This window comes from Contarinia nasturtii, unplaced genomic scaffold, assembly GCF_009176525.2.
Source record: "Contarinia nasturtii isolate CC-2019 unplaced genomic scaffold, AAFC_CNas_1.1 Cnas_scaffold_129, whole genome shotgun sequence".
NCBI lineage: Eukaryota > Metazoa > Arthropoda > Insecta > Diptera > Cecidomyiidae > Contarinia > Contarinia nasturtii.
The window spans coordinates 4995592-5008049 of NW_022197486.1; the positions used below are offsets into that span (position 1 = coordinate 4995592).

General features: G+C 36.0%; 1 protein-coding gene across 28 annotated transcripts in view; it reads left to right on the forward strand.

The window, feature by feature from the left end:
• Nucleotides 1-12458, forward strand: part of LOC116344958 (dystonin) — a 121745-nt gene that overhangs the window by 86713 nt on the left and 22574 nt on the right. For 22 of the 28 annotated variants that reach the window (XM_031773878.1, XM_031773886.1, XM_031773896.1 and 19 more), the window contains 4 exons: nucleotides 434-555; nucleotides 691-1078; nucleotides 11995-12141; nucleotides 12218-12441. In XM_031773878.1, the coding sequence (XP_031629738.1) occupies nucleotides 434-555; nucleotides 691-1078; nucleotides 11995-12141; nucleotides 12218-12441 (881 nt within the window). The remainder of the gene's footprint in view (nucleotides 1-433; nucleotides 556-690; nucleotides 1079-11994; nucleotides 12142-12217; nucleotides 12442-12458) is intronic. The other 6 variants (XM_031773907.1, XM_031773918.1, XM_031773927.1 and 3 more) reach the window with 1 other exon arrangement.

A 12458-nucleotide genomic window follows, 5' to 3' on the forward strand; every position in this document is an offset into this window, starting at 1 on the left:
CATTCGGATTTTGTGTTGTTCGGCAAAGAGTAGGCGGCCGGCATTTTTTTTCTTTTTTCCCATTTGGTTCGGTGCAATTTGCAATACAAAAAAAAATCAATCTAATTCTAAATATTCACTGAATCATTACAACAGCTCAGTATTATTTTATCGACGAAACTCGAAATAAAATCCAATTATGTAAGAAATTAAGTGGCAAATTTAGTGAACAAAAAACAAAACCAACAACATAACATCGTACAAAAATTGCACTATAATTTGCGTAAGCGCAAAATAGAACATTCAAAATGGAAGAAAATGCGCAAAATAAGAAAGCATATAATTTTGCTTACGAAATTTTGGTATGTTCGATCGAATGTGTTTGTTTGTCTTTAAAAGAGGGTTTGCAATTTTCATTAAATTTGAATTTTTTTTAAAATTTATTATTCTATAGCGTTATGCGGAAAGTTTACGCGAACCGCTTCGAACTTATCGATCAGAGTTTGTCATTGGCAATACACCTCAGAGCGATAATGACAATGAGGATGTTTATACAACATCGTACAGCACATCACAGTAAGTGATATTATCATATTTTTTTCTTTTCGTAATGATTTCAGAGCTGTTAATGTGCCTATAACAGTTCTGGATGATTTATTTGAATTATATGCTCAAATGTATACTGATCCCTTTCGTTTCGTTTTATTTTAGATTTACAACGACAAGAACGTTGCAAACGGATGTTAAGCGTTTGTTCAGTGATACAACCGACAATGGCAACACGATAATTGAGCCAAGAGGCAATATATTGAATAAGCCAGGTGTGATTGATCCAAATTCGGGACGTGTTTTGACCATTGGCGAGGCAATACAGTCGCGAATATTGGACGTACGAACGGGTGAAATTGTTGTGAATCAAGAACGAATTACATTGGAAGAGGCAATCAAACGGAATTTAATCGATGCATCGTTGGCAAATAGTTTATTGCAGCCGGGTGCCGCATTCCATGCCGGTAAACCGATCAGTTTGCTCGAGGTGATACAACGTGAAATATCCGAAGCTGAAAATGGTTACGATTCAACTGAAAAACGTATTAAGGTAATAACCACAACGACGACCACATCCTCGTCCCGAAATGCGAATGATGATGATGATGATGTAGGCACCGCTAGTTATACGGTGACTACACACAACGAAAGTGTTAAAATCAAACCAAACGAATTGTGCTTAACGGATGCCATTGTGCACGGTTTAGTCGATACAAGTGGCTGGGTCATGGATCGCAATTCTGGCGATAAATTTCGTTTGGATTCGGCCATTGCAAATGGTTTGATAACACCACATGTACGTGAAATTGTTGATGCAAAGAACGATATTAAGATAACAATCCAACAAGCACTCGATGCGGGCATTTTAAATGCAAAAACCGGACGTTATATGCAAAATGTGACAAAAGAAAAACTAACATTTATTGAAGCAAAGAATCGACAGCTCATCGGTAAACCGATGACATTGAAAGATGTTTGTGATTTGAATTTAATTGAGAAAAATGGTGCGATTATTTCGCCAACGCGTCGTAATAAATTAAACATACTCGATGCAATTAATGTGGGTGTACTTGATAACGATTCGATAAAATCGGTAACAAAAACAAAAGACGATAAAATAACGTTGGCACAAGCACTGAACGAAGGTATCATTTTACCCGAATGTAAATATCGTGATGCAATTACACAAGAAGAAATGTCAATACCGGATGCCGTTGAACGTGGCCTTATTTCATCCGTTTCACAACGATCAATTTTCAATATTGATGGTTTTAAAGAACCACATTCAAATGATTTTGTATCACTGAATGTGGCATTGAGTAAGAATATTTTACGGAAAAAAGATGGCCAGTATCAATTGGATACGGGCAAAGGGAATTTAGTGCCATTGGAAGAAGCACTTGAAAATGGTCTTGTTCGACCCGAATTTTATGAAATGATCAAACGTCCAATTGGCGTATTTGATGCCACCGGCAAAGAATTATGCGTTTTAGATTTGGTTTATTACGATTTAATCGATCCAAAATCTGGTTTCCTTTTGCATCCAAAAACAAAAGCCATTGTACCATTAGATCAGGCCATCGAATCAAAATTAATTACACCAGAAGGTGCTTTATTGCTAAGCAGTTTATTAAATATTACATTAACCACAGAAACTGTGACAAAAACAATTCGACGTTATGTCACAATAACTGATGACACTGATGATCAAGTCAATCCAAAGTCACAAGTTGAAACAATTTTAACCTTTACCGATGCCGTCCGACTTGGTTACATTGATGAAAAACGTCAACTATTTACCGATCCAAATACTGGTAAAATTTATTCAATTCAACAAGCCCTAAATCATAGATTTATTTTACCCGATTCCAGTAGTGTTAACATTCCAAAACCGGCTGCACGTTCGACCATAACGCTCGTTCGTAAATCCATTGAACCCGAAAAATTGAGTGAAAAAATTGAAAAAACTAAAACCATTCATCAAGTACCGCTACAAAAGCGTAGTCTTTCTACGGAAATTTCTACACCGTCAAATGAATACTCAACATTCCATACGGAAACAAAAGTTGAAAAGAAATTCGATACGAAAACAATAACAACGGATTTCTTAACCGTTGAACAAAAAGTAATTCCAATGCAAGCAACTGAACAATTTCTTGAAGTGCCGCCAGAAGGTTGGCTACTATCAACAGCCATCGAAAAACGTCTATTCGATCCAATGACGGGTCTGTTCCACATCACAGCTACCGATCGTTTGGTTAGCTTCGAAGAATGCATTCAGTTAGAGATTATAAATCCAGAATCAGTGTCTGTGATTGATCCAACAAATGGTCGTAAGATCACTGTAAAACGTAGCTTTGAAAAACGTATTTTAGATCCGATTGGAAATTATAAGAAAAATAATAAACTCATTGGCATGAAACAGGCCATCGATTCAGGCTTAATCATTCTTGAAGATGCCATCAATGTGAGTCAATCAAATGAAAAAAGTGCTACCCTTCAGTTTATACATGAACCCGAACAATCTCATGTTGTGATCAAATCACGAGCACAATCACAAGATATACCCAGTCCCGAACCGGTTCAATTGGTACCGGGTATTATCTATGATCCATCAACGGCTCTAGTCATTTTCACCGAAACCGGTCAATCGGAGAATATTTTGTCGGCCGTCGAAAAAGGTTTGGTCGACAGTAATATGGTAAAGATTATCGATCCAAAGACCGGAACACCACTTACCGTAAAAGAAGCGATTGAAAGTAATGTTGTTGATAGTAAAACGGGTCAAGTGATTGATGCATCAAATAATAAAATCGATTTGATAAATGCATCGAAGCTTGGTTTGTTGGCGGTCATTGGTTCGCCATTGGTTGCGGCCGCTGGTGCCATTGATTCGTTGAAATTCTTTTTCGATCCAAAAACGGGTCAACAAATTCCCTATGAAATCGCTTATGAACGTGGTTTAATTTCAAAAGAAGAACTTTTGGCCGTTTCACCATCATATTCACCAAGTCATACGGCCGCCGAGACAAAATATACAGTTTCATTTGGACGCAGTCCGTCGAGTCCAGAACGCGAAACAAAACCAATTGTTTTGCAAAAAATGCGTAAAAAAATTGTTCGACCAAAAGATGCGGTTGAAAAAGGTATAATCGATCAAAAAACAGCCGAAGCATTAGAATCGAAAGAAGTATTTTTGGATGAGAATGGCGAAATTCAATCGCTTTCAGATGTTGTCAAAGCCGATAAAATTGAAGGAAATTCGGGAAAAATTGTCGATCCACAACGTGGCGATGTTTTGACAATAAACAAAGCCATTGAACGTGGCATTCTCGATTCCGATGGTACAAATCAAATTTTAGTACCACTTAACAAGTCTTTGTCAATTGCACAGCTCAAGCAACAAGGTTTAATCGATCCAAAATCATTGAAAATTATTCATCCCGAAACGGGTACGGTTTTAAATTTACGCGAAGCAATTATTTGTGAAATTGTTGATCCTCTGTCGCATGTTGTTGATCCATATACAAACGAAACGATTACACTTCAAAATGCTATCGAAAAAGGTGTCGTTGACGATGAAAATTGTTTAGTAAGAGCAAAACAAGGCAAAGTCGATTTACTTACTGCCATTCAACAGAAAACCTTCCCCGTCGATAAAGAATGCCAATCAATTGATATGCCACCGTTGGGCATGACATTGGCTGTGGCCATTAAAAAAGATGCCATTGATCCGAAAACAAATGAATTCATACATCCAATTAGTGGTGAACGTGTGCCTTTACTTCAAGCCATTGAGAATAATACAATTATGGCTTTGCCTTACACACCAAACGTTGATAGCATTAATATTTCCGATGCACTTGATGCGAATTTAATTGATTTTACAGCGGGTACCGTTAAAAATCCAAATACTTCTGAAATTCTTCCCGTTTCGGAAGCAATTGAAAATGGTGTTTTGGTGGTTAAACCATTGCCCGAATTGATTCAATTGCATTCATCTGGACCGCATACTTCGGTCACTGAAACTGTAACATCTTATCACACAATTACAACAAAAATGGTTGAATTGCTGGGCGGCTATGTACTTGTATCGCCAAATGAAGTAAAACACCTTCAAACGGGCAAAATTCTTTCGATCGATGAAGCCAAAGAAAAGGGTATTATTAAAGATGAAAGTCAAACCAGTCAACAGTATGCAACGAGAGAAATAAAAGTGAATTTCTCTGATGCCATCAGACGTGGTCTGGTTGATATTAAAGCTGGAACGTATACGGATCCATCGTCTGGTGCAATAATGCCCATTCAACAAGCTGTTAGCGATGGCATTCTTGAAACTGATGATAAATCCAGTGATAATGAAAGCGAAGGAACATCTAAAACTGAATCGATGACTCTTTCAGAGGCCGTCGATACAATATTCGATGAAAAAACCAAACAATTCCGTGATCCAAAGAATCCAAAACGTTTGGTCACATTTAGTGATGCAATGAATGAAGGCATTATTGATAGTAAATCGGTTGTATTTGATGTACGATCGGGTAAAGCTCAAACATTAGAAGATGGCGTTAAAGTTGGTTTGATCGATGCAAAAACGGGTGAAATTAAACAGCCCACTGGCAAGAAGGTTAATGTTAAAGAAGCAGCTAAATTGGGTCTGATGGCCGTTGTTGGTGCACCGATTTTGGCTGGCATGGCTGTTGCCGATGCTGTTAAAAATGTTACCAAAAAAGTGACAGACAAATCAGCAAAATCGTCACCAAAATCGTCCAAACCCGAAAAAGTTGCGAATTATGAAAAACCAATTGAATCTTCAAAAGGAGAAAAATCCATGATAATTGAAAAACCATCAATAGTCAAAACGGTCGAAATCGTTGAAAATGTTGAAATACCCACAACTGCTGTGGTAACGGTTGAAAAATTGGATAAACCCGAAAAATCGGAAAAACCAATTCCTCAAGTCCGAACAAAGGTGACTGTACAAGAAATTGAAGAAAAACCAGAATCAGAATTAGACTCACCATTATCATCAACGACAACAACCACAACAATGACCACGACCACTACCACAATTACCATTGGTGGTGGTGAAGTTGAAGAGCCCCAAAAACCAATCATTTCCGAGGGCATTGTTGGCACAAAGAATATTGTTGTTGAAACAGTAAAATTAATTCAATCAGAAAGTGTTCAATACCCAGAAGTGTTTGAGCCAACAACGTCAACGGTAACCATTGAAACGGCAGCACCGCAACTTCGTATAAATGAAACCCTTACACCGGAACAACTTGAACTTTACGGTGTTTTCGACAAAGAAACCGAATCATTTGTCAATCCCGATACACAAGAACGAATTCCATTCTATTCATTTATTTACGATTTAAATTTATTCGATCCATCGAATATTTATGTAAAAGATTTAAGTCAAAATGTGTACGAACCATTTGAGGTGGCGCTGGAAAAGCCGTTAATTGACAAAAATTCGGGTCACATGGTTGATTCGAAGAGCGGTCAACGTGTACCATTCTTTGAATGTGCACGTCGACGTTGGATTCTCGAACAAATACCAGAAGAAGATGAAGAAGATGAAGAATATGAAGAGAAATCCGAACAAATTGATATATCACATACGGATGAAGCGCCATTAAAATCGCCCGGTGTTGAAAGTGTCATTGAAGAAATTGAGCCCGAATCAATTGCGCATGCAATCAAAACGGGTGCCATTCGCATTGAACGTTTATTGATCAAAGATCCCGTTTCGGGTCAAACAATTCCAATGTCGGAAGCGGTTGATCGTGGCATTGTCGATCTACGACAAGGTGTCATTGTCAATCCAAAGACACGAGAATCCATTGAATTTTCAAAAGCATGCGATGATGGTGTCTTAGTTATGGCCAAACAACCGGCCATTTCGCTTGAAGCGATTGTACGTCAAAATCTTTATGAACCAAATGAAGGCGTTATTTATGATATTTCAAAGAAAAATTCGTATAACGTACGAGAAGCAATCGATAATGGTATTGTTCATCCAGATATTTCATTGATTAAAGATAAAACCACAAATGAAAATGTTCCACTTAATGATGCATTGAACAAGCAATTGGTTTTGTATACGGGCAAAGTTAAGCGAAATGATCAATTGGTGCCGCTTAATGTGGCATTCGATGAAGGACTCATTTCAACAAAACCCATCAATTGGGATTTACTTCAAGTGCTCATCAAGCAATATTATTCGCCAAAAACTGGCACATTCCTTAATCCAACGACTGGAAACGAAGAGACACTTCAAGATGCCATTAAAGCCGGCTGGATTGATACGACTGCGATTTTAGTAAAAGATGAACAAATTGATGATGTTTTGCCAATGAATGATGCCATTCAAAGTGGCCTAATTGATGTTACACGCGGTGTCATTACACGTCCAGAACTTCCATTGGACGATGCAATGAATAAGGGATACTTGTTAAGTGCAAACAAACCATATTCTCTATCTGATTTGATTATTCGACACTTGTACGATCCGATGACGGGTCTTTTAAGCATTGACGGGCAACAAGTGACATTGGAAAAAGCGCTTAAAGATGGTTTGGTACAACCACAAGATATGGTTATTAATGATCCACGCACCGGTGAAATAATTACATTACTTGAAGCTATTCGACGTGGTATCATTGATCCACGCACCGGAATTGCCATCGATCCACGTTCGGGTCTGAAACTTACATTAGTCGATGCATTCGAAAGAGGCATTCTAATACAATCGAAACGTAAATGTACGTTGCCGGATGCCGTTTTCAAAGGCATTTACGATCCAAAATCCGGTAAATTTAGTACATCACAAACATCGGAAAAACTATCGGCCGAACGTGCCATTCGACGTGGCATCATTGATGCTCAATCAACAATTGTCAATGTAAAAGGTCGTGTGTTACCATTCGAATTGGCGGCTGAGTCGGGCATTGTTGATGTTCGTCGTGGCATGGTTTTCGATGATTACGACAATAAAATTGATTTCCGTGAAGCTTTCGATCGCGGCATTTTAATTGAAGTAAAGAAACCAATCAGTCTTTGTGAAACAATGCTCAAAGGGTTGTATGATGAACAAACTGGTTTGTTTATGGATCCAAAGAGTGGTAAACAATTGACAATTTCTCAATCATTAGGTCGAAATTTGATCGATCCAAATTCGGTTCAAATGAAAGACTTAAGTACTGGTTTATATAGACCAATATCATTGATTGAGGCCACACAAACAGGTCTGATTGACGGTGAAAATGCGCTGATTTTAATCGGCGACAAGCGCATCACATTGCGTGAAGCATTCGATTTGGGTTTGTTAACCGATACAAATGCACCGATAAGCATTCAAAGAGCCATTCATCAAGGTCTCTATGAAAGTAAATCGGGTAAAATTCATGATACAAAATCCGGCCGTAAAATTACATTGCTTGAAGCGATACGGAAATTTACAATCAATCCACAATTGCCGTGCTATTTCAATGAACATGAAGAGACATTATTGTCATTGGGCGAAACGTGCCGTGCACGTCTCATTGATCGTCGTGAAGGCGTTTTCAAAGAACCGAGCAGCGATACATTTGTGCCATTAAACGAAGCAATGGCATTGGGTTTGATTGTTGACATTGAAAATGGTTCATTTGGTTTATACGAAGTAATTGCAATGGGATTGTATAATCGTCACACCAAACAAATCATTCATCCAGTAAATAATCGACGATTAACGTTGCAACAAGCATGCGTTGAAGATTTAGTCAGTCCGGTTGCTTCGCTGGTTAAAGACACTACAACCGGTAAATATTTGAAATTAAATGAGGCTGTTAACGCTCAAATCGTTGACGATACACAAGGTGTTTACATTCATTCAAAGTATACGCTTGATTTGGTTGAGGCACGTAAACGTGGTCTCATTGTTTCCAATCAAAAATTATTGTCGGTGGAAAAAGCCGTTAAAATGATGATTTTAATTGTTGATAGCGGAAAATTCATTGATCCAGCATTAAATGTGTCATTTAATTTACAAGAATCCATCGATAATGGTTTGATTGATGCTGAAACGACTGTGTTCAAAAATTTTGTAACTGGTCAATATAAACCGTTGAAACAAGCCATTGCCGAGGGTGACATCGATGTTGGCAAAGGTAAAGTACTTGATCCCAAATCAAAATTGGCTTACACCTATGACGTTGCATTGGAGAAAGGATTACTTGTTACTATTGATCGGCCGGTTACCGGTCGTTCGATAATTCGTCGTGATAGTATTGATTTAACCATGTCACCCGTATCGAAAACACCACGTGAAATGACGCTACGTGAAGCTATTCGTTACGAAATTATAAATCCCGAAACAACTGTATTTAAAGATCCGGTTACTGGTAAATTTAAAGCTCTCAAACATATTATAAATCACATTGATCCGGAAATTCGTGCTGTTGTCGATCCAAAATCATCGTTCTTTGTATTCGATAAAACATTTGTTATTTATACACGTGAACCAATATCATTTGAATATGCGGTCGAGTCCAAACAATTGAATTTATCAACGGGTAAATTTATCGATTCATTGGACACAACGAAAAATGAATATTTGCTGAAAGATGCGATCGGACTTGGATTCATTGATCCCGAATCGGCGTTAATAAAAGACGGTGCAAAAGGAAAATTAATTCGTTTGCCCGAAGCGTATCGCAAAGGTTTGATTGATGCTGAAAAAGCAAATGTTGTTGATTCAACAACATCGAAATTGTATCCACTACAAAATGCCTACGAAATTGGTCTATTAATCACACCGAAACGCTCATTTGGCTTATTGGAAGCGCTTTCGTTACAATTGTACAACACACATGATGGACAATTTGCCGATCCATTTGCCACAACATCGACTTATACGACCGTCGAACCGTCACAACAACCACAAATAAAACGACACACACTGAACGATGCAATTGCATCCGGTCTTATTGATCCAACAACGACCGTCGTTCGTGACACATCGAACAGTACAATAATACCGTTAACAGCGGCCATTGCATTAAATATCGTTGATCCAACAAACGGACAACTTATTAAATCCGACAACGATAAACTTGATTTGGTAAAAGCACAAGAAAAAGGATTCTTGTTGCCAGCTGAACAACGGGTGAGTTGTTATTGTGATCGCGACACAAATTCGATTAAAAAGCATCCAATTGCATTTTTGCTCTATATATACATTTTTTTTGATGTCGTTTTTTTATATATTCCTACATATATACTTTTTTTGTTCTCATTTTAACTGGTTGTTTTTTTTTTAAATAATTTTACTTAATCGAAAGAAGTTTATGCGTACATATTGGTACTTCTTCTTTCTGCGTTTCTTAATTTAATCAATACTTTTTTTTAATTCATAAAAAAACGCTTTTTTTCGTGCCAATTCAAGATTTCATTGCAAAACAAACAAAACATTGAGCTAACACCTATTTTTTCCTTTTCATTTTCTCACCACACGCACTCACACACATTCTTATGCGCCAAAAATCTTTTTTCTTTCTCTACAAATTTCGGCTTCTCTTTTTGTTTTTTTTTTCTCGCCATTTTGCATGTCTTTCAGAAAATGCATCCATGTTTTTGTCTAATACCAATTTTTCGAAAAATAATCTAAAAAAAATATGAAAACGATTTTGTTTGAAAGTAATCGCTCATAAGAAATTGTCAAAATATCGTTTGAATTTTTTTTATTTGTAAATAGAAACCATTCATTTGAATTTCGTATTTTGATCGATTACATTCAAACAATTGACAAATCCATTTTGTGCTCATTTAATCAAAAACATTTTTTTTTGTTTTAACCTGGTTTTATCATTCTAAAAAAATTCAAAGAAATCCAAATCAAAATTAACCGAAATAAAAATATAAATTTGGAAAACAAAAATCCATAACGATTCATCAAGCGCCGACATAAAGCGCAAATTCAAAATCTGATCATATCATGGTACTAATCCACCAAAAACGCACCAAATTTTTATTTGAATAAATAAGGCGTTAGTCTCAATGCTTCACAAATAGAACCAACAATGAACTTGTTTCGATTCGTAAGCCTCAAAAACAAATCACAATAACAACAAAAGGTTTTAAACCATATTGGTATATCTTTTGCATATTTTCGACATCAAATGCAAAAATAATCAAAAAAAATAAATACATATGCCTTGTATTTTGCTGCTAATCATTTTGTTCTATTTTTTTGACACACAGCTACACACATACAAACCGAGCTCTTTCTCTCTCTTCATTTTTGCCAGTCCATTTTTCATATGACAAAAAAAAAGATATTCTAAAACAAAAAAAAAAAGATCCAAGACGAGGTCACACATACAAACAAAATCATACAAACAAACAAAAACGCCTTTAAATCGTCATCATCATTCATCAATTCAAGAACAAATATTTTCGTTTTTACACTTTTAAATAAATTTAATTTTGCCACATATTTTTTTATATATAAATAGATTTAATAAATGCATGAAATATTTTATTAGTGCACACATTTTATTGGATTGTTAATGCACGTTTATGATAATGGCATGTTTTTAATGCGAAATCGCGGTGTTCTGATTTTAAGTCTTTTTATTTACAGGTTGATTTATTTATGTTTAAATTTTCATTTGCAGCATCAAATTTTCAGCATATTCAAGATTTTTCTTTTTATTTAGTTTAAGAAAGAAACTACAACATCTAATTTAAACTAATTTTTAGTGTGGTGTATTGGGTATTTTTTTCCCCTTTTAATTTGCATGGGGTAGCATAAGATTTATCTTTTGAATGTGAATGTTTTATTTGTATTTCGGTTGGTTATATTGTTGTTCAGCTTATTCTTTGTTTGGTTTTATTGATTATGCCAAAGTCTATATTTATTGTATTGCGTGTGTGTTTTAAGAAACATTTTGGTTGAATTATTTCTTGTTGTATTTTTGGGGTGATTTTCATTAGTTTTACTATAAATGCTTCGGTATTTTTTTGCGATATTCACATAAAATATAAGCGAAGTTGTTTTCAATCTACAGTTTTTGAAATTGACTTCCAAGTGGAGGACAGCTCCGGCTAATTATATTTTATGTGTTATCCGTTGTTGTTTTTCATATGTACTGGCGTTGCTTTTTCAATATATTTTAAGAGACTTTTTTTTGCTACGCATTTTTCTCTATCATCTTGTTGTTTAAAGTGAAAAAAAAAACAGCAGGTATTTTTGAGTTTTCTTTTTATTCTTTCAAATTTCTCTCTTGAGACTTTTGCATTTAAAATAATGATACACATTTCTACCCTTGATTTTGTCATTTTTTTTGCATCATTTACCACTCATTTTTTTTTGGTGTATTCATTTGGGCATTTGCTTTTTTGCATTTCCAATTTTTTTTTTCATTTCAAAACATATTTTCTAATTCGTTTTTCATTTAAATTGTTTATGCCAAGCAGCAAGCAGTCATTGAGAAATTCAATTTGTGCGAGGATAATTTGTCGGGTCTTTTGAAATGGATTGGTCAAATCGAACAGAAAATCGCATCGGTCGGTGGACCAAAGGAATACATTGATGAATTGCGCAATCAAATCAATTTACTCAAGGTAATCAACGCACATTTAAAGAAGAAGTTTTAAAAAGAATTTAATTAAATTGTGAATAAAAATGTCATTAAAACAGCAAATCAAAGAAGAAATCGATGGGCAATCACGACCAGTTGCATCTTGTTTGGAACAAGTGCGTCAACTTGTATTAACTGGAGGTGATGTACTCAGTGCACCAGAAGTAACCAGTCTTGAGAATTCGGGACGTGAACTTCGTTCACGTGTTGACCGTGCACAAGATCGCACATCAAAATTGCTGAAGAAACTAGGTGCAGCACGCGACGAGCTAAGCAAATTGAGGTAATAATGTAATTTAC